This window comes from Amblyomma maculatum, chromosome 4 (assembly GCF_055883805.1).
Source record: "Amblyomma maculatum isolate TAMU_Amacu chromosome 4, ASM5588380v1, whole genome shotgun sequence".
Taxonomy (NCBI): Eukaryota; Metazoa; Arthropoda; class Arachnida; order Ixodida; family Ixodidae; genus Amblyomma; species Amblyomma maculatum.
Window position 1 is genome coordinate 61,455,700 of NC_139347.1, and position 22,842 is coordinate 61,478,541.

Below are 22,842 nucleotides of genomic sequence, written 5' to 3' on the forward strand. Positions count from 1 at the left end.
TGTCAATTCTCTCTGAGATGCCACCCTCAAAAACATGATTCAGTTCAGTGCCTGATAAGGGCAGTCTCCCTTAAACGTGTCTACTGCGAACGTTTTCGAAACTTGCCGAAACATTGAGGTCACATGTGAAAAACAATCACTGCGTCAGTTAACAGCTCCCTTAATCGAATAGAAATTTGATACACGCTGACGAAGGAGATAGTTATTTTTCTCCTGTCGTTGCTCTCCAACTCGGAATGACTAGAATTACAGATCAAGCAACGGCAACAAATCTCTTGCACGCATGAGCCGCTTACCTGTTGTAAGCAAAGAAGTACAAGTATAAGGATTTGGAGGCGAAACCTTTATTTCTGGGCAGGTATCGCCTCATTAGGAACGACGTATCTTCCTTGGGAGGCCAGTATTCTGTGGAATCAGGGTGATTGGGAGCAGATAGGCATGACCATCCATGCTCAGTATCGGGAACCAGAAGCCGTGTAGCCGCTTTCTCTCTTTATTCGTTTTTAAATTTATTTTATCGCTTCAGGTATGTTACTTCTTCCTTTTGTGTTTTATATGTTCTTGTATTCTCTTCGGTTTGTCAGGGGCACAAAACATGGTGTATTTTGTTTTCCTCGTTCACCCGAACTCCAGTTCGAACATCACTTGAAGCCCGAGATTTTGTTGTAGTAGGACGTTTTGACTGGTTAGCTTTCACACGATCTTGATTTTTATAGCGCTGAAGAAACACCACAGGAAGAAAGACACAAAAGGACAGAAGCGCAAATTTTGGTCCGCCGTGGGTCCGAAAGCCTTCTTCAAAGAATCAAGAAGCCAGGCAACAAACGAGAGGCCGAAAAGAAACCTGTGCAGGTTATTCCCTATCTGCACTGCCTCTCGCACAATTTGAAAAAAAGTGGCTTCCAGGCATGGTGTCCAGCTAATCTGCCAGCTCCCTGCAAGCTGGCAAGTATTTGCCCGATGGCGTCAGAAAACCGTGTCAAAGAGGCCTGCACTGTGAAGCATCAAAACATGTTCACCCAGTGCACCGCCAAGGTGGTGTACGAGGTTCCGTTGACCTATGGCAAGGTTTATGTGTAACAGACGGGGAAATGTTTTAAAGCAGGCTCGAAGGCACAATGTGACTATAAAGAAGAAGACATGAGGTAACCTAGCTATACATTGTAGCCGTTGTGAAAATTGCCATCCCAAGTTTCAGGAAACCAGGTTTCTAGCCAAGGCACAGGACAAGACAGAAAGAGAAGTTATTGAGGCTTTTTACATGCACCAAGGAAAAGACAAGTGCGTTACCATGTCTTTTATACTCCTTTCTAGAGACGAACTCTCCTTTTTGAAAGGTTATATGTGGTTCGTTTTTATATCTCCGAATCTCCAATTTAATTTTTTTTAATGATTTTAGGCGCCTTTTACACGCTACCTTCCACCTTCTGAGTTTTATGCTTTTATCTTTGACTTCTGTCTCATGTCGTCTTCGATTTTTAAGCTCTTGTAGTTGCCCGCCTTTATCATAATCTTGTCTTTGTCCATGCGACCTCCCTTTCACCCATGCGATATGCCATGATTCAACTGGTTCAATCCCACCTCGTTTCTTCGTGTTTTTTTTTTCTTTCTTAGTTTTCTGATTTAGTGTGGTGGTTATCGCATATTCATGCAGACCAGAGATTATAAAATAGTGCCTGGGTACCTTTTCTGCTCATTTAAGTTGGAAGTTGCGCTTCTGTGCTTTTGTGTCTTTCTTCCTGTGGTGTTGCTTCAGCGCTATAAAAATCGAGATTTTGTTAAATCGATATTTTCATCGGTACCGATCTGTATGAAGACAAAAAAAAATTAAGTAATGGCCTGTCGAAAACATACTAACGCATTCGCATGCAGCATTGCTGATTAACCATAATAGATGGAGAGTTTTGAACACTGGGCACTCTCATTGACCAATAGGGAAGAGTGGGGCTGAACGCGACTAACATTTGTAGATCATCGTTCTGTTTTCACTCTTCCGCTGCCTCAACAAACAACACGCAACTAAAGCGGGAATATTTTCGATCGTTTAGAGCAGCGCTTAAAAAATATGATAACTGAGCTCATGTTACCCATGGAAATAATATATCTAACACTCTAAATATCCAATGTTGCGATTCACTTCGGGGCTAATACGAGTCGCCTGTGCCAACACTTTACAATGCAAGGACAAAATGAGACAGGGTCCCGAAATTAAAAAGTTACTCCTCGTTGTCAGGAACGCATATAGCATTACCGCTATAGTAGGCACGAGCACACCTTATTAGCCTAACCGCACGATAGACACTGTACTAAGGAAGAACCGCGCACTTGTATGTTTTTTTAACCATAACCCACATTAGACTAGGCAGTTGCGCAGCGACAGTTTCCGTGCCCAATTTTGAATTTAACGCTTCATTTGCCAGGTTGATTACCTTGTAACGTTTCAGGTATTGCAATTTTCCCTTCGGCGTCGTCGAATGAACAACCGACTAGATTTGTCCAAAGGACACCGAGAACAAATAACAGTTCTTCTATATCCGTGGCTTACCGAGCAAAATTGTCAAAGGTGCTACTTTCGTTGCAAGCGCGTGTGCCAGTGGCGGCTCAGACAAATGTCCCCCTGCCCTCACTGAAACAAATAAAGCAAAACAATTATTACTATCACCATTCGATTTCGCAAGGAGACTCATGCGTTTGAGCAGTTTTCTTTCTTTTTTTTCTTTTTGACGTATATACTGAAACGCGGACTGCACCGCCATTGAATCCAAAAGCGGTGATCACGAGGACGTTTTCGATCTATTGGTGTGAAAAAATTGGGGAGATATTGAAATGTAATTTTCTCCGCAATGAATCAGTCTTTTGTAGCCGAACACTTTCGTAGTCAGAAATAGCCGCAGAATCTTCATAGTGTTAGGAGGCCCCCCCCGACAGTTTTTACTTTCGGGCCTCCTAGTGTAATCATGTAACAATCATCATTGTATGTGGAATAAAAAAAAAAAATCCTGAAACCTGCAAAATCTATTTGCGAATCCCAATAATTGTGCGTCGCTTTCCTCAGTGTGTCTTTAAGGCGAACTTATGAACGCAGTTGTACGCCAGACTGAACGTAGCTTTCTCCATTATCAGAATGCATTGTACCAGTGGCCGTGCTTGTCAGCCGGAAGAAGTACTGCGCTGGGGCTGCAAAGAGATTTTATGCCGTTCAATTCTTTCCAATTGTCCCATTTCTTTTACTGCTTTGGTGAGGGCCTCTTTACGGGCACCAAAAGGCTTCATATAACTGGCGTTGATTGGTGCTGCCGGCAGCTTTTTTAATATATTGCTACAAAGACGACGAAGGTGGCAGCCCTCGCGCGAGGCCCGCTAGTCATCTCATTATATCTCATCATCGTGTCATCACGTCGTCCTCCTTCTGTTGTGTCGCCCTGTTTCATCGCTTGCTATGCCATCACTAAAGAATATCTTCGCACCAGTTGCCAATCAGTGCATTGCTTCTCTGAGATTTGAGGAAAATTGCAGAGAAGCGACGCCCCAAGAGCAGGGCTTCGGAGCAAGGGCCGCGCGTCGTGCATGTGGCCCTTCTGATAGCTGATACCACATTGTATGGGTACTAGGACACAGCTACCTTCGGAAATTAGCGCACGCATGCCCTCGCCTGCGTATGCAGTTAGGTTGTCGCTGATACAGATATGAGCTTGGCCTGGACTATGGGGCATGAATTAACCGCACACATGTGCTGCTCAGAATATTTACTCGAGTGCCGTGAGGCCAATTGCATAGGCTCCCCCCCACCCCTCATACACTTTGAAGAGGGGATGTTGCCATGTATCGGCAGTTATAGGCAGGCACCTGCTCCTCTTCTAAAAAGCAGCATGTTGTCAACAAGCCGACACTCCTCCAACGTGCAGCTTTTGTACAGGCCCCATCAACCCTATACCACCATGGTATTGGAACGTGTCACATCCCAACCGAGCATGCGTACCACCTCCAGGGCCTAGTGCAATCGCTGCCTTTCCGTTTGTTTACATGGCCATCAGTTTCCACTGATGCGCTAGGCATGGGACATGGCAATAAGAGCATTACTTTTGAGCTTAGATGCCCTCACAGAGACTTTTGATGTTTTCTATCCCTACGCGCTCGAATTTGTAGTTTAATGGTGACGACGAACGGACAATGTCAGTGAGTTTGTTTGTTCCTGTATCGCACGAACGAAAACTCAGCAAAAGGGAACGGGTATTAAAAATCAAACGTTTTTTACGGGCCGTGCTCGGACACTTTTTTAGACATAAAGCGGTGGACACTTGCTTGCTTTTTCTTGTAAAGGGCTTAACATGAGCCCATGAAAAAGAAAGACAGTAGGACAGTCTTGAATAGATAAAACGAAAAAAAAAAAGAGGTAACCTTTAAATTGATTATTGAGAGTGGTCACAGTAAAATCACGCAATGAGACCTTGAAAATGACAAGAGTACTCATAGTGAAACCACGAGAACAACGACATACAACTTATGTGCACCTGCTATTCGATGTCAAATGTACTTTGACTGTACATTTTGAGACTATCAAAGCTGAAAAGCTTGTTTAAGACGCCCGCCTAAAAATAAAAATATTTATTCATTACACCACCCAGACCCAGTACAGAGTTAGAACCACGCACTACCGTGAGCAAAACTAAGATAACGCTGGCAGCCAGGGCCGAATTGAGCCACTGGGAAATTATCTCAGTGGCTTTGAAACTCCGCACGCGGGCGCCGCCTGAAGACTCACTCCTGACCATGGTATACTTGGCAATATTCAAAAATAGAACCTAGTCTATACCGCAGCTGTAGATAGTCCGCGAAGCTCAATGTGTTAGATTTTACACAGAGATCGCGGGTTGTGCACCGTAGTTCGTAGTAATAATAAGGAGTACGCCAGCCACATGTGCTCCTCCAACCAGCTTGCAAATGATGCCAATTAGCCATATTTTCTCAGCGAAGGATGGCTGAGGGGAACAAATGGAACATTAGAATACATACATAACTGAAACCTTACAACATTGGCAGACCCCACGATTTGTGAAATCACGAAAAAAATCGCGTGTCATACATTAGAATCGAACGAGTTTCCTGTTGAACGAGAACAACTACAAAAAATTGAATTGCTGAATGCAATGATGAAAATCGCGAAGGGAACAACCACCACATTGGCTTAATGCTCATCCTGTTGACGGTTTTCAGGGAAGTTGCGCAATTAGCTATTTCCGTGTAAAGCAAGGCGGTGTCTGCGTGCGTGTTGGAAGCGCGCAGTGAGATGAACGGCACAACAGCACTATGCAGGCTATGGGTCAGTATACTTTTTTCCTTGGTGAGATAAGTGGAATCACCGCTATGACTATCTGGCCTTTCATGGCGGGTGTAAAAGCACGCGGGAAAAATGTCGCAATTTTTGAGAAGAAAAAAAACGGTTAATTTGTATCTGCATTTTCTTTGTTCGGATCTACGTTTTCTTATTTATTTTGTAAAGAATGGAGCTGCGCGACTCATTTGGTTTTTTTTTATCTACTCGGATATATCGCAAAAAAAACGTTACGGTGTCTTCGGCCCATTCTTTGGTAAGAATTGGTGAAAGAGAATTCTTAAATTTCAGAAAAATGATTAGAAAATTTTGCTGAAAATTCAGAGGTTCAAAGCAATGAGGACATTTGTTTTCTGCACACACACACACGCACGCACGCGCGCGCGCGCGCACAAACATGGGCATGCGTGCCGCGCGATAGGTTTTCTTCCTGCACAGCGTTGTCTGCCGCACAGTGACCATCATTGCGGGCAAGCGAACACACAAGCACCACGCGTATACTCCCGGCATGCTCGCACACTATGTTTTCCTCCTGTAAAGCGTGGTCTGCCGTACAGTGACCGTCACTGCGGGCGAGCGAACACACACGCACAACACACACACACTTCCGGCGTGCTCGCATACTATCGTTTCCTCCTGTAAAGCGTGGTCTGTCGCACAGTGACCATCACTGCGGGTAAGCGAACACACACGCACAACACACACACTCCCGGCGTGCTCGCACACTATATATTCCTCCTGTAAAGCGTGTTCTGCCGCACAACGACCGTCACTGTGAGCGAGCGAACACACGCACAACACACACCCGGCGTGCTTGCAAACTATCGTTTCCTCCTGTAAAGCGTGGTCTGCCGCACAGTGACCGTCTTTGCGGGAGAGCGAACACACTATGTATTCCTCCTGCAAAGCGTGGTCTGCCGCACAGTGACCGTCACTGCGAGCGAGCGAACACACACGCCAACTCACACTCCCGGCGTGCTCGCACACTATGTGTTCCTCCTGTAAAGCGGGGTCTGCCGCGCGGGGACCGTCACTGCGGGCGAGCGAACACACACGCACAACACACACCCGGCGTGCTCAAACACTGTTTTCCTCCTGTAAAGCGTGGTCTGCCGCACAGTGACCGCCACTGCGGGCGAGCGAACACACGCGCACAACACACACTTCCGGCGTGCTCGCACACTATCGTTTCCTCTTGTAAAGCGTGGTCTGCCGCAACTGCGGGCGAGCGAACATACACGCACCCCCCATACACTCCCGGCGTGCTAGCACACTATGTGTTCCTTCTGTAAAGCGTGGTTTGCCGCATAATGACCATCACTGCGGGCGAGCGAACACATACACATACGCACAACACATACACTCCCGGTGAGCTCGCGCACTACGATTTTCTCGCGTAAAGCGTGGTCTGCCGCAACGTGACCGTCACTGCGGGCGAACGAGCGCAACACACACGCATATACACACACAGATCCTGGGTGCTCGCGCAGAAGATTTTCCTCCTTTAAAGCGTGGTCTGCCGCGCAGTGATCATTACTGCGGGCGAGGAAAAACACACACAGATGAAACTTAGGCATGCGCGCACGGTAGGTTTTCCTCCTCCATAGCGTGTTCGGCAGCACAGTGGCAATCACTGGCGGGTGAACGAGCACACACGTACCACACATACACCCCGCGCGCTCGCATAGTAGGGCTTCGTCCTGTAAAGCGTGGTTTACCGCACAGTGACCATCACTGCGGGCGAGCAAACACAAGCACGCCCCCCACCACACACACACACAAACCTGGACGTGCCAGCACGGTAGGTTTTTCTCCTGTAAAGTGTGGTCTTCCGCATAACGACGATCAGTGTTGGCGAGAACACACACACACACATGTGCATGCGCGCGGTAGCTTTTCCTCCTCCACAGCCTGTTCGGCAGAAAAGTGGCCATCACTGCGGGCGAACGAACACACACGTTTCCACACATGCAAACTACCCAGCGTGCTCGCGCACTGTTTTTCTTCTGTAAAGCTTGGTCTGTCGCAAAGTGAACGTCGCTGCGGGCGAGCGAACGCAACACGCACACACACACATGCACACACCATGCGTGCTCGCACAGTATGTTCTCCTGTAAAGCTTGGTCTGCGGCACAGTGACAATTACTGCAGGTGAGCGCACACGCAATCACGCTAGCGCACACACACACACACACACACACACACACACACACACACACACACACACACGCACACACACACGCACGGCCATGTGCGCGCGGTGACCATCACTGCGGGCGAACGAGCACACACCTACTACACATACACACACCCTGCGTGCTCGCACAGTAGGTTTTCGCCCTGTAAAGGGTGGTCGGCCGCACAGTGGCCATTACTGCGAGCGAGCAAACGTACGAAGGAATGAGGCGTCCACAATGTTTGCAAGATGACTGTTATGTCTTAGAAAAAAAGTGTATACTGAAAAAAAAAATTACAGCGGTGACAGTTTGCATTGCTTCCTGATATCCGGACGAATAAGAATCGTTTCTATGAATCTCTGATTCTGATGGTAGCCGCTGAGTAAGGATAAAGGTTTGGCACTGGCTCAGTGCTCTTGAGTGCACTAAAGCGTCCATAATCACCAAGCGTTCTCACTAGAAACTGTGAGCAAAGCAGAACAAATGAGTCAGTTTGGCTGAAAACAAAAGCCTTTTTTTTTTTGCGAAGCCTAAGCATCAAAATCCAGATCCGCTGGGAGTGATGGCGTAGCTCTCCGTGTCCCGTCGTTCAAGGCATGATGAAGCCATTGAGCAGAATAGTCCTGGTAAGAAAATCTTCTTAGTTTCTGTCTGCCTAGAGATTCAATTGTGCGTGAATGAGCTGTATATAAAAGATAGAATTGCTCCAAATAAAGCCAGATATGCTCCTGTTCTTTCTTGTTTTCTCTCTCATTTTCCCTCGCAGCTTGCGCATTTCTGGCTGCAGAGAAAATCTCAGCGTGAAACGCGTCATAGTGCGATTCCCTACCAGGACATACCGAGTCGATTTGTGCTGCCTCATCGCCTTACGTTATTCGCGAAGCGAAGCGCTCAATACTTACGCCTCCCATTCGTCCCAGACAGCAATGTAAAGCTCATCATGTTCTCGGAGAGTGCTCTTACACGCGTCTGCCTTCTCTGGCAACTAGAACAAACGAGATACGCGCCCAAGAAGCCACAGCAGCCATGACGGAAGCGATGGCACGCCGGCCGTATTGGGAGCACTCAAGGAAAGATCCATCGTGACGTGGTTACGTCTACTTTTCTCCGCCATCTGAAGACTGGGGTTTCAACTTTCTCCACGGAGTGGAGCGATTGCAGGAACATCGGGATGTTGCGCTCCACCGACAAAGTGGTATTACCGTCTTAGTGTAGCATTGCTTTTTCTTTGTTTGTGTTCTTGACGCTCTTCTTTTCTTTTTTATGCGTTGTGCAAAGCTCTCGCCCCCTGATTTGTTCGATAAGTGTGGATGTAGAAGCGAGCTGCAAGTGCATTCTGCTGTCCTAAATCGTTTCGTAATTGAGTCGGCGATTCGTTTCCTCGCTCGGATCATTTGTAACTTGTGCTGCCTTTTTTTCCTACGAAGAACTTGTCGCCTAACCGCTGCTGAGTAGCGCCCTGTTTGCTAGCTCTGCTTGCTAGCTCGTACTTTGCTCTCGCTGACAACAGCACGAAGGTGCTGGTGAGGACAGACGCATTTAGCAAAGAACGAAGGAAAACATCGTTATAGAATCTGACAGCTTCTCCACTAACATTAGGTATTTTTATTTAGCACTAAATTCGAATTAGGTCTTTAATCTTACATCGCGACACCATATTTGAGGGATATTTTTTACCGTTATCAAAGGGCTGCTTCGCCAAATTTAATAAGTGAAAAAAAAAAACTAGTAACAAAGAATTAACAAGATTAAGAAAGAGCTGCGGAACGGATCTAATAGCTAAGCAACGGCCAGAGTTCCTTGAAAATATTATTTCTTGTAGATTATTAATTAGCATCAAAAAGCTAGGGAGGAAAAAACAAACCCAGCTGTAATCGCGCGAGAGGGCTCACAAAAAACTTGGTAATTAACTTCGACATTTTAGCCTGATTATTGTGATATAATTCAATGGTACAACGTCAGATGAGCCCTAAGAGCACCGAACACAATATATAATTTTCTGTCTCGTAGTTTTCTATTCTATGAATGCTGCGCCCTCTTCCCTTCAAGCCTTTATGTTGCTGCGCACCATTAGGCCAGCCTGAAAAAGCGACCACTCTCGGGCTGCAGAGCAGTTTTCAATACATGCCAGACTAGTTCTGGCCCATAAGGAACTAAAGCTCCTCTAATGCAGCCTTTCAAGCCCCATAAAAGAGACACCGACGAGGACCTTTCCAAGTTTGTTATCCTTCAAGACTATCCTGCTGGAAGTTTCGTATTGACCCACTTGAAGACATCGGCCGTTCCACTACCCCACGCAAGGAGGCGCGCCGGCAGAGCTCTCAGACGATGTGAAAAAGCTCGTCCCGAGTAAAACCCCGCCTTTTGTGAACAGGGTCTGAAAGGAAGCAAACAGGAAAGGGAAGAGCCAGGATGTAGCCGACACGCTGGCGATCACCTAATTGTTGCCGGCCTCTCGAATCAGGAAGCGGGTTCTGGCGAAAGCGACGTTCACGCGTCCCCGCACGCTCTGAGAAAACAGGCCGCCGGCAGTGGTGGCGCCACGTTCGTCAGCAATCGACGTCAGCTTTTCACAGCGCTATCAAGAACATGTGTTCTAGCGTCGCGCCTGCCGTTGGCGCTGGTTACAGAAGACCCGGCTGAATTAAACATGACGCTACGCTGCGCGGCGGCCTCTCGGACATCCGCTGTCGTGGATATACTTTGCGGTGAGCAAGCTGACCAGAAAGCCAGTCGGCAATATTAGGAGAAGGGAATGAAAGGGGGAGGGAAAAAGGAGCAGCTTCCGAGAGGCTTGCCAGCGAGAATTCGGCTGTGTTACACGAGGTTTTATTTTTTTTTTTTTCTGGCTGTAATAGACGGACTCTTTTCACCCTCTTCCCGGCGCATTGCAGGGAGGGAGATTACAGGAAAAATAAAAATGTAAAAGACATAGTTCGAAAATCGCGTGTCCATCACGAATTTTTCGGTGTTATCGCAGGCCTGCGGTGACTGCCTGTCGAACAGGCCGTTGATCCCTTGGCTCAACGTTGGGTGCCTCAAATGTATGCGCGTGTGTTTTGCTGTAATGCACCCATGATTAATGGACGCGGCTGAGAAGTACCTACGTCTGCATTTGTAGATTCTAGAAAAACTAAAATGTTTTGCTTTTTATTCAGCGATCGCAGTCAGCTAAGAGCATGTCCCAAGGAGAAAGGGACGCAAGGTGGGCCTGCGGTGGAATCGCGATAGTGATTATGAGAAATGGACAATGGACAATCGCTATACTGCTAACCTTCTCGAATTCATAAGCACAACTGGACTGCACTCCTTCTTTTAACTTTCTATCTCCTGCATCCCATTCCCCCTTTCTCAACTTATGCCTTGTGGCAAACTCTTCGAAAAAAAAAAAAGTATGTTTCCGAGCAGTCGACGCTATTCAAGCTTGAGCTTGCCAAGCCTGCGTGGCAGGTCCATAAACAGCGCCGATGTTCATGAGGGCCGCTGAAAATTTACCGCGCCACAGCGCCTTTTTTTTTTAGGATATGTATGTCCATTTCGCAGTAAACACTGGTGCAATGCTTGCAGGAAAACAAAATCTCAACTGGACGATATTGCAGCAGCGTTGATCATAAATCCCTGTTAAAAACTTTGCCAGGAAAACCCGTATTTCCTCTGGAAGCTGAATGGTTATGCGCGGCTTCCAGTATGAGGTCCGAAAAAGCGGTTAGCTGCTCGAGGGAGGTCGTTATGCCCGAGTTGACATGACAGATGCATTAGCACAGATGTGAACGAGCTCGAGCCTGCCGCTGGTGCAGATGTTTTCATTTTTTTTTACTACCTTCACGTGTAGCGTACGCGCTCGACCCACTTTTTTTTTTCAGCCCATCAATACAAAAGAAAATTTTTTTATATTGCTGTGCGAAGCCGCACCAACACTGTGTCCGCTGTTGAGTACTAAGGGTATTTTAGTCGCCCAACAGATTTATATAGGCATTTATTCTAAAAGAGATGCTGAATAAAATAAGCGCTCAAATATGTTCATGAAATAGAGGATTCCCGAGGACATCAATAATAATGAGACATCACACCGACCCCGCTCGTAAGAGTAATATAAAATAATTGAAAGAAGTATAATTTAAAGCTGAATAATACAAGACCTAATACTAACGGCAGATGCGAAAGTCAAGGTGCTGTTTTGGACTGGGACCTGACAACTAGATATACCGCATCTCCATGTCATTTTTCTTGTATTGTTTTTTTTTTTTCCTGTCAGAAATGAAAGCCTTATCTTTAATTTTGAAGAGGCTGCTTCATTAAACGGAATGGTATCGCGTCGCAAACTTCATTATCAAAAGGTCAATAGGCTGTACAGGATCTCTTTTCTACGGCGTACAATTCGGCCTGTAACAAAGGTCATTTACGGCTATCCGAGGCCGGCTAACTGCCTTCATCTGAGCGAATACGTCGGATGAGAATCGCATTAAACGTGCGCCAATGAGCTCGCGTAAGTGGTTTCTGCGAAAAGCGCCTCGCCATGAGTGCAGCCAGCGATGTATAAACCGGGCGCACATTATCATCGACGCGACGTTCTAAGCGGATGAGTAATCTGACATACTCTCGAGTCCTTTACAGACGTAATTACGGGAGACTTAAGAAATGCCCTCTTGTCTAGCGAATATTAGCTCACGCTTGATCGGAAGGTTAAAGGGACCCGACTTGAATAGTTCAAAGGTGCTTCAAAGGCGACTGCATGACTGCGGGTGCGAATTAGGGGTTAAGTAAATACTGCGCAGTTTATGTACTAGACAGTGCGTTTGCCGCGGAGAGGCTGCTAAGAATAAGCATAGCAAGTAATTATCGAACATTTAGATGCAAAATGAACTGTTATACCTTGCGTGATAAGCTAAGAATCACATACCGATATCTTCAAGTGCTTTCATTACAATTTAATCTGCAGAGCGCGCTTTTTTAGCGGCCATGACTGAGCTGTCGTTAAATCTTGTGTCGCATCAACTGCAGTTCGTACCGACACGAGTCATAAAACATAGCGAGAGAGAGGGAACACGCGAGACAGCGTTGTCGGTACCAGTCCGAGGTTCCTGCTGAAGATCCTTGTCCTCTTGTATGTTTTTTTTGCAATCCGCTTAATCATTCATCTCTTAAGCTGTGCCTCTATTATCGCATGCATACTTCTTCCAACCTGCGTAATTCATTTGTCTTAAAATGTGGCCTGCGTGACATAAACATTTCTGTTAATGCGTGCGCTTAAGGTAAGTATAAATATATATTATTAGTTCTTATTGATGGTTCTGTTCAGTATTTTGTCACGTGGCTTGTACGCTTGCCCTTTCTATATTGCCTGTAATGGGCTCGGGCTCTTTCAAGCGAAAATCGTGCGTTTTTTGCCCAAGCCCACTGTGTAAATAAATCTGTTTAATACATCGTAAGCTGCAACATTGTACGAAACAGCATCCGACATAGATAAAAAGATCCCCGCTTAAACCAAGCCTTACTTTAAAGTGCCTGCGCGGCCTGCGCTGCTTGTTTAACTTAAGACCAAAGGGTCCTATAAGACTGGATTCCATCACTTTTGACTCTCACATCATAGATGTGAAGACCGAGCTGGCAGGCGCTGCCAGCTCTAGGATGTCATGTCATGATGACCAGTCAGTGCATGACCCTGTTAGCTGCCAGCTACCACCTACCAGAGCCATGTCAGTGATTTTCTGGACAACGGAACCTTCTAATAATATCGCGTTAAAACGGCATTGCGCTCAAAATACTTTTTTGTCCAGGCTCTTCGCACAGGAGTCTAAGAGTTGAAGCTTCGCTTTAATGCTACGCTGTGATTTGAGGCTCTCAGAAAATATAAGTATATTCAGCTAAGGTCAGAGTATGAAAAATACGTAGGACGTTATTACCATGCCCACATCTTCTACTTACCCCACCGTAATGGTTCAGTAGTTAGGACGCTGGCTGCTGTGCCCAAGGATGCGGGATCGAATTTCGATGAAGACGAAATGGCAAGGCGCCCGTGAGCTGTGCGATGTCAATGAACGTTAATTTTTGTTATTAGATTGCTTGCCATGTGGCATAGAATGAGGCTGTCTTTTAACTTGAAGGAAGTCATGAAGTCCATTTTCTTCAAGGAACTGGAGCACGCTTCGGCTCTTAATATTTTTAATAAACCCCAGGTGGTCGAATTTTCGTGCACTCTTCACTCCGAGCTCTTTAAAGAACTGCCGCGCCCAAGGTCGTGAACCCCACACCATATTTCTCCTTGTCTGCCATAAGGTTGATAGTAGCGACGAAAATGACGCTGCAGTTAGTGATAATGATAATGATGACAGAAGCTATGATGATGACGGTGCATTTAGTTGATGATGATAATGAGAGTAAACGTGATGCTGTGTGTGCAGCAGCAACACCCAGGTTTTCGCATTTGTGCAGTGTAGATTCAACAGTGCTTTCGACATTTTTTTTTTTTTTTTTTTCTTGACTAATGCTTTCTCCCATCGCAGTATCTGGGTAACGTGCCGATGCTTGCCAAGATGCTTGCTAAAGGTAGCCGTTTTATGCCAGCAGAGCGTTTGCGGAGAAAACGTTTAGTAACATTACTGCATAAATTAGATATAATTATTGCAGTGGTTCCCTCCAGATGGCGTGAAGGTAACACTTGGAACGAAATCCGTCGGATGCTGCACATATGGCTAACGAAACCTAAAGATAATGTCTTGTTATTGTTAATATACTAAGACTATGTGGTTGCTAGGCTGTTAACAGTAGGGACGAGGACGAAAAGTAGTAAAAAAAAGAAATTTTTCCTGGTTCACACAATATCTTTATTACTCTATATATAAGACCAAAAGAATAACCAATAGTCAAATAAGAAGAATACAGCACGCTATCACATTTATTAGTGAACGACGTAGGTAGCTTATTATTTAAAACCGAGGGGAGGCTTGAATTTCACTGGAAAGGTTGCTGGCTGTCTGGTTGTGCAATCTGATAGAAAAACAGACATACGTAGCATAAGTTAAGTAAACCGAAAATTGACAGATTTGGGAACGCGCGAAATTACTGCTAAAATTTCTTGCTGAAATTATGGAGCTCGCAACAGTAGAGAGGTAACAAATGGTTCTCTGAGCTCAGGCCTGCTGATTTCTGCCGTCATGCTTACTTGTTTACGGTTAGACAGGGAAACAAAAAGCGCAGAATAAATCAAAACGCTTGGCAATAGTTGTCACGAGACAGATACTCTGCCAAAGGTTAGTTTACAGTTAAAATAATCTACTACATTAATACTTTATCGAAATAGCGAGATACCTACATTCCATTTTCTCTAGCGAAGCTACATTTTAGTCGAGTAAATTCAGCAGCGCTTGAATATGAAAGCTGTATAATGAATGAATCCTTAGAAATTGCCTGATTTACAAAGTAAGTTGTACTATATAATGTTCACCGATTTACATTCAATACGTATAGATGTTATGCGCAAATTACTTGTTGTTGTTTTTTCTGTGCGAAGGTTGCGTTACTAACGCGCCACAGAACGTTCCCACATTTAAAACTTCACGGAGGGAGGGAGGGAGGGAGGGAGGGAGGGAGGGAGGGAGGGAGGGAGGGAGGGAGGGAGGGAGGGAGGGAGAGAAGAGCTGACAAGGAGTCGTTTATTTGACAAAAACAAATTAGTATTTCACAGAAACATCGCTTAAAGATTATTATTATCTTGCCTACAAGAGCGCTCTATGGAAATGAAACCTGCGAATTTAGAGGCTTATTATGGATGAAGATGTGGACAGAAGAGAGAAGGGTCCCGATTTTGCATGCGGTCGTCCTACTCGCCTCTTCAGGGACTAGACAACGGCTGGCGTCACAGTTACTATGGCAACCAAGCCTGGAATCATTACACAAACTTATGAAGAGGGACATCCGGGTAATTGTTTTCTCCCTCCCTTCTCCCCCCCCCCCCCCAAAAAAAAAAAAAAAACACTCAACAACACATATTAATGCTACGATCTGAGACAATCCGCAGCAAAACATAATCGACCTAGAATATATTGCAACGATTACTTTATTAACGCAAAAGTGTTAAAGGTCCCGCTCTGAAGAAAACCCAGCGTTGTATGAATTGTGAACACAAAATAACGGCATGGCTATGGGAGATGGTAGTTGGCAAGTGACATGGCCGAGCAGAGATTCTTAGACGGGTTGTTTGACGTAACAAAGTTGGGAAGAGCTGCCAACTTGAATTGCTCATTTGAAGTGGAAGCGTGGGGTAACAATCAAACTCTCAGGACTCTTTAATTTCAAGGTAGGCCTCGCGAGTACGTCCGTACAGTTTGATTGAAGAGGTGTTTTAAACCTACGTCGGATTCTCGGTTGCGACCGCTAGCTGGATTAAGTAGTCGCTTAGAGCTGTATGCAAATAATAATGTTGGAGGTATTCGACGAACAAGTTAAGGGACTTGTTTGTTAAGCGAGCAGAAACTACATGTATTCGCTAACGAGGAGCCACAAGAGGAACAAGCTGACAGGAGCCATTAATGGTATCGCTTCACGCATTTATAGGCGGAAATTATGTCTCTCGTAAAAATTTTTACTGTTGCCGTTTTGGTTTTACGTGCACATAAATTTTACTGAACACGATTTCCACAAATCATCACCCTTTCAAGTACGACGTCCGGCAGCAAAAGCTCGCAAAATCACTTAGACAGATCTCTGTATGATGGAAAGCAGAAAAAAACATATTCGGAAAGCATGAATGCCGATAGGCAGTAGTATAACGCCGAGCGAGGTCGGATAACTGTACTAAAAAAACAGCATCGTCGGACGCCACACAGGGACTAACCGGCATGCTACACGTGTGAGTCCTCATCTGAAAACGAATGCCAGAGAGACGGCACAAGGGAGAGAAAGAGACAGAGCAAGAAATGAGGAAAGATGACGAGAATGTGGAAGAACGAGCCGAAATGCGAATCCTGCTATGTTCCGTGCGTCGGCACAGCGCGTATATTGGGTCCGATGGGAAACCCGAGCGCAGGCTTTGCTAATGGGTTTTCTCTTGCTTCTCTTTCTTGACCTTTGCAGCTGCTCTACTCGATCATCATGGTGGCCGGCAGCTTCCATGTGCACACGGTCATCGAGCATCCAGGTGAGCGTCCTGACCACTTCTCTCTTTCTGCACCCAATGCGCTCTTTCTGCACCCACTGCGCAGCGTGCGTCATTCGTAACTTGAGTCGAATGCATGATGCGGGGCTCCGTAGCCTCCTTAAGGTGTGCTGCGTCATGAACTGCGAAATCATGGCGTCTGACGTGGGCGCGATTTGCATTTCAAATGCGACACGTTACCATTTCGAAGCTGCCTGACTGGTGTACCGTGTAGTGAGTTATGTTCGTCTATTTTGAGGACGACGTCAAATCGAGGTTCGTTCAAATGAATGCGCCGAAACTAACCCAACCCTGATTTCTCTGATTTTCCGGAAATGTAAGCAAACTGAGGTACGGAGCCGCAGTACGCGACGGTAGTTACCGTGCCGGCTTGTCTAGAATTTATATCCGCCATCCGCTCATGGCTCTTCAGTTTTCAGCAGCAGTTAAAATTAAACATTCCATATGTATTGGCAATTACCTCCTAGGGTACATCATTTTTGGTAGCCGAAGGTGAAATATCGGCTCATAAATCACAACCCAGTGCAGGACCTAGGTTTCTGCGCCAGGCATGAATACGTATCTGCTGATATGCATTCAAAACATTTCTCAATATGGTCGCTCTCGACTACACCGAACAAGACTAGTAAATACTTTCTGGTGTGTCATTCCGTTGTCCTTCCATAAAATGAGATAAAGTACACAATAAGCACCGGGCGATCAACAGTCAAACATTTCGCTTTGCCTTTCATCGAAAAACCAAGGCAGTTGTCGGCAATTTCACTCAAATGACTAAAGCCTAAAATGACCTTCATATTAATTCTTACTAAAAGCACGTCGTTCAACCCGAATAGTGATGCGTGTGTGTGTGTGTGTGTGTGTGTGTGTGTGTGTGTGTGTGTGTGTGTGTGTGTGTGTGTGTGTGTGTGTGTGTGTGTGTGTGTGTGTGTGTGTGTGTGTGTGTGTGTGTGTGTGTGTGTGTGTGTGTGTGTGTGTGTGTGTGTGTGTGTGTGTGTGTGTGTGTGTGTGTGTGTGTGTGTGTGTGTGTGTGTGTGTGTGTGTGTGTGTGTGTGTGTGTGTGTGTGTGTGTGTGTGTGTGTGTGTGTGTGTGTGTGTGTGTGTGTGTGTGTGTGTGTGTGTGTGTGTGTGTGTGTGTGTGTGTGTGTGTGTGTGTGTGTGTGTGTGTGTGTGTGTGTGTGTGTGTGTGTGTGTGTGTGTGTGTGTGTGTGTGTGTGTGTGTGTGTGTGTGTGTGTGTGTGTGCGTGCGTGCGTGCGTGCGTGCGTGCGTGCGTGCGTGCGTGCGTGCGTGCGTGCGTGCGTGCGTGCGTGCGTTATATACCTCCACGCGCGCATCGGTGAGGGGATAGAACGTGTGCCTGCCCAGCTGTGTATCACACACCGCTGTAACGGTGCTGCCTTTTTTCTATTTCATCTCGTCATAACAGTAACTAAAGGTACAGTGCGCCGGAAGTCTGAATGCTAACCAGCACCCTTACATCTTATGTGCACTCTAATAGCTAGCTAATAGATAGCTAACAGAAGCTAGCTTCCTAATTTCTTTCACGCGAGGAACCTTCTCCCAAGTGCACATGAATATACTGTGTGTATAGAGGCTGAAGAAGGAAGCATATCATCTAAGCTCAACTCATCTACACAGAATCATCTACGCAGATCATCTACGCAGTGTCATCTGCGAGCAATTCAAGCGCCACTAAATAACTGCAGACTACGGATGAAAGTAATGACAGAAACGAAGCAAAATGTTTTGCTACCAACTGAACATAGAGTACCAGCTACGAGTAGAGAAAAAATAACAAAACGGGGAAGACGTAGGAGTCTAAGTTTAAAACTCGGAAAGATAAAAAAAAGACTGAAATATTTTCTATCAGCAAAGACTATATTTAAATTGCTGCTTTCGGCTAGATGGAAAACATCGCGGCAGCATTGAAACTTCAAGGGCTTCTTATGCCATCTCCTTATATTGCGAGCTTTGAAATCATCAGACCAGGAGCCAACGCTGAAAACCGCGAGTAGGAAGGAGTGAGCGTGAAAGCTCGAATCGAAATGGTTTCCAATTCAAGCAACGGAGAGCTTTCCCACCCGTTTCAAGCTTCCGCAATGAAGGTGCCATACTGAGCACATCTGCGCAGGAAATCGGGCGCTGCATGAGGTTGACCGCTTTTATACCAGACATTTCTGCCATCCGAAGACTCTCAACGAGGAGGTCTTCGCAATAAACATCCGCAATGTGGGTTTGAGGTTTTTCGATATGGCGATTAGAAAGTCTGGAATCGTTTATCTCCTTCTTTATGATTTTACTGCTGTACATGAGCCTTCCTATTCTTTTTGTGGCTCTTTCTGTAGACGCTGCCCAAAAGTTCGGACTAAAGCTCCGTCTTAAGTTCACTGAAAACGTTTCCCTCACTCATTTGCTGTACATTTTGTAACACTAAAATCAACCAAACATCATAGAGAGAGCATTCAAATTTGCAAATTGGTCGTTAAAATATTGCTCATCGCTGATGGCATCAGAAGAAACTGCACTGGATGCGCCTTAGAAGGACGCACAACTAAGTAAGCGCGTCTTCTACACTTTATGGAGAAGTATACGACTGGTTCCAATACAACGCCCCGCCGTCCTCAGAAATCTGTGTTCCTTCCGCACCAGTGTGATGCCTGCCCTCTGCTGACATAGGCACTTGTCCCTTCTGTGGAGAAATTTCCCCTGTTGATGTGCTCAAACCACTGGTGTGTGACTTAGTCACATGCCTCTAAGAAGAAGCATGTATAATTAGATTCCTCTTCTCGCGTACCTTGCAAAATATGCGAACACACATTGTTTCGATCGTACTGGTCATACCAAGATACTTTGTTGGGCGAGTTGGTACTTATTCATTGTTAATTCGAAACCCGCCGCCGGACACCCACCTGTAAAAATGGGTACAAGCGTCCCCCGGCCTGGCGCTCGGCTCTCACAGGGGTGTGTGCTTGGAAGAGGCTCCGCGAACCCCGCTTGTACAGCGCTTGTGTGGCTTTCTTCTATCTTGTCCTTTGTCTTCGTGTTCGCACTGTTTATATTAATAACGTACTGGTCATACGTAAATAGTGTGAACGCAGTTTTGGCGGAGGAATGGGTACATCGATTGTAAAAAATGCTGTCGAAACTCATGGTTTTGGAACGAACCAATCAAGATTCGCATACAGAGTCTACGTGTGCATGCATATTTATTTGCAGAGGCATTAGGCTCAAAAGAAAACATGTGCGCGAAGCTTTGCCTGAGGCCGCCGCTAAAAGCAGTCACGGAGCCTAATGATCTTCGGAAAGAGACGGATCAGGAGCAGTCGACATAATTTTTAGATTGTTTTTACCGGTGGTACGCAGCTGTGAAAATACAAGCTTTAAGTTCTGCCTGTTTCAGTTCTGAGTCTTCAATAAAGGGCGCAGACTAAATCAATAATAAATTCAGCGCGAATTCAATAAATGTGTTGTTGACGTGGGAACGCGACACTACATGTATTTGAAACTTTAGACTAAAGTTTGTTTGTTTATTTAAGGTCGTGCTTTTCGTTTACCTCACGCAAAGCGTGAACGAGGATAACGAGTCCGAGGCTGCAAACGTTCGGCAAAAGTAGACCGAGAAGAGTCCCCCGTAGATGCTTCCTATTAATGTGAAATATAAAGGCGGCTGCACTTTATCCGAGACCGTTAGTTTCTCAAAATTTTGAGGAAGCTGCACTGAAGATGCGGCAAAAACAGGGCTTCAGTTGCTCGAACGGTGCTCCTGTAATTGAAACAGAAAACGCCGCCGGCAGAATTCTTTCAAAGCATGACGCACGAACTGCCGCCCAAAGAAGCCATTTCCGAAGATAACAAGCGTTATACTTATCCGCCGTGCTCAAATTTTTGCTCTTTAAATACCGACGCTCTTCACAAAGCAGGCGGATGCACATAAACACGAAATATTTGTAGTGAATTCTATTTCAGCAATGCGGAAGCAGGCTTCCTGAGTGGGGGATGGTGGTACTTTCCTTACAGTTGTGCGGCAGTGCCTTTTTTTCTTTCTTGGAGGATGTTTTTTTTTTTTTTTTTTTTTTTTGTCGGGCGCAATTGAAAATAATCCCTCCAGCAGGGACGCTCCATGAATAGCCACTGAGCAATAAATTACGAAATAAAAATTGTCATTTCACTGCAAGAGTATTTGCTGAGAAGGCGGAGTCAAGTTTCAATAGCCAGAGTCGGTTCAAGGGAGAGTAAACAAGCATGACAGCTTCAAAAAGAAGAAATATTGTAGAAGTGCGGGATGTAAGCCATGTCAGGGTAGATGTCTCATTAAAGAGAAAGCTATGAGAAGGAGCTCATACAGGAGAACTTAAGTGCCGGTACGTGCTTCCAGACGTCTTCCTTTTTTGAGCTTAGGTAGAAAAATAAGAAGATGAATCAATGAAAAATCAAAAGTGCAGTGCCAGGAAAGAGAAATAAGTATCAAAACCGAACGAAGTTTTCGAAATATACGAAACAGAATGAAAACTATCTCGTAAATTCACGTTGAAATTGGATCGTTGTTAAACAACATGCTCGGCCTCAGCCACTTTAGAAGTTGCCCAGCAACATCTGCGAAACATCCTTGTTTCGTTATTTGCCTCTGCTGTATGTAACGCTAAAGGAGCGCTGCGCATTTCACAACTTCGCCTTCTTCATTTTTGCTTGAGTTCCAGTTCCTGCGGTAGAAAATGAGCTTCTTAAGTGTATGCAGACCATGCTATTTATGCCGCCGCCTCAGAGTACAGAAAAGGTACCTAGACAGGTTAGAGACAAATTAAAAATACATCCGCTCCCCAAAAACATGCACCCCGTTTACCATGAGAGCCGGAGGAGTGATAGAGCAATAGCGCTGCAAGCCCGTTTTGAGGGAAGACAGGCCGTCTTATATACAGATGCCGCACAATGCGCGAACGGTAGGGGACGTGTTTCAGTAGCAGCTAGAGAAGACGGGGGCTCGGTAGTATGCTGCAGCACCAGAAATTCGACCACAACGGAGGCGGAAGAGGTGGCCATCGCGCTAGCTCTAACACAACAACAGGTCAAAATTATAGTTACAGACTCGAAATCAGCGATTAGAAACTTTGACGCGGGCCGCATTTCGGCCATAGCAGCAAGTGGTTCAACCAGTGGTTCACCACCGGCAGAGCAGGTCGCGCTCATTTGGACACCGGCGCACCAGGGGTTGAGGGGGAACGACAAAGCGCACGTACTGGCCCGAGGATTAGCTACATTCCGGGATCCCAGTGACGACTTATGCGCAACCCCGTACCGCTTGCGCGATGAGGAGCCCCTGCAGTTCGACGATGACCTTAACATCTACCAAGATATCCTAAATCATTACAAATTAGGCAGATCAGTACTACCAAAAGCGCGTAAGCAACTCACCAAAAGCGAGGAGGTTATGTGGCGTAAGCTACAGACTGGAGTATTCCCGAACCCCCAGCTTTACAGCAAGTGGCACCCGGAAATTTTTAGCCCCAGGTGCAAACGTTGCGATGGCATAGCGGACATGATCCATATGATATGGACGTGTCCTAGATTTGGAGAACCTGACCGAACAGATGAGTCCTGGGAGGCACTACTTCTCAGGCAGGACGAAAAAGGGCAACGAGAAGTCATCCGTCTTGCCCTGGCCGCTGCTAAGATCCAAGTGATCCAAGTCGACGGCTGAGGGGGAGGACATGGTTGGGACAGAGCTTCGCCTCGGATCCTCACCAACCTTTTGACGGGTGCAATAAATGTTATTTCTCTCTCTCTCTCTCTCTCTCTCTCTCTCTCTCTCTCTCTCTCTCTCTCTCTCTCTCTCTCTCTCTCTCTCTCTCTCTCTCTCTCTCTCTCTCTCTCTCTCTTTCCTTTTCTCACAACCTCAAACAACCACCACTTTCTTATATAGTCTTTGTTGACTGCTTGCCGAGGTTTGCGCATAGTTTGTGGCGCTTGTTCCAGGCTCTGCCGTTATTCGAAACGGAACACAGAGAGAAAACAGTAGTATCAAGGCTCTCCAATGAGGCGATACTGAGCTTTTAGGTTCTTAGCTGATTCAGACCCGAGAAGGGCCACAAATTCAGCTAGTGTTCTTTACATTCCTTAATTATCCAAGTTACAAGCTGCACCAAGGTCGCATATAACAAACGAAAAAAAAAAACACTTTAGAAAG

At 45.9% G+C, this 22,842-nt stretch overlaps 1 protein-coding gene across 1 annotated transcript in view; it reads left to right on the forward strand.

The window, feature by feature from the left end:
- The window catches only part of LOC146191210 (uncharacterized), a 227,000-nt gene that overhangs the window by 141,010 nt on the left and 63,148 nt on the right, over positions 1 to 22,842 (forward strand). Inside the window, exon 2 of the mRNA XM_084599895.1 lies at positions 16,582 to 16,645. Coding sequence (XP_084456021.1) covers positions 16,582 to 16,645 — 64 coding nt within the window. The remainder of the gene's footprint in view (positions 1 to 16,581; positions 16,646 to 22,842) is intronic.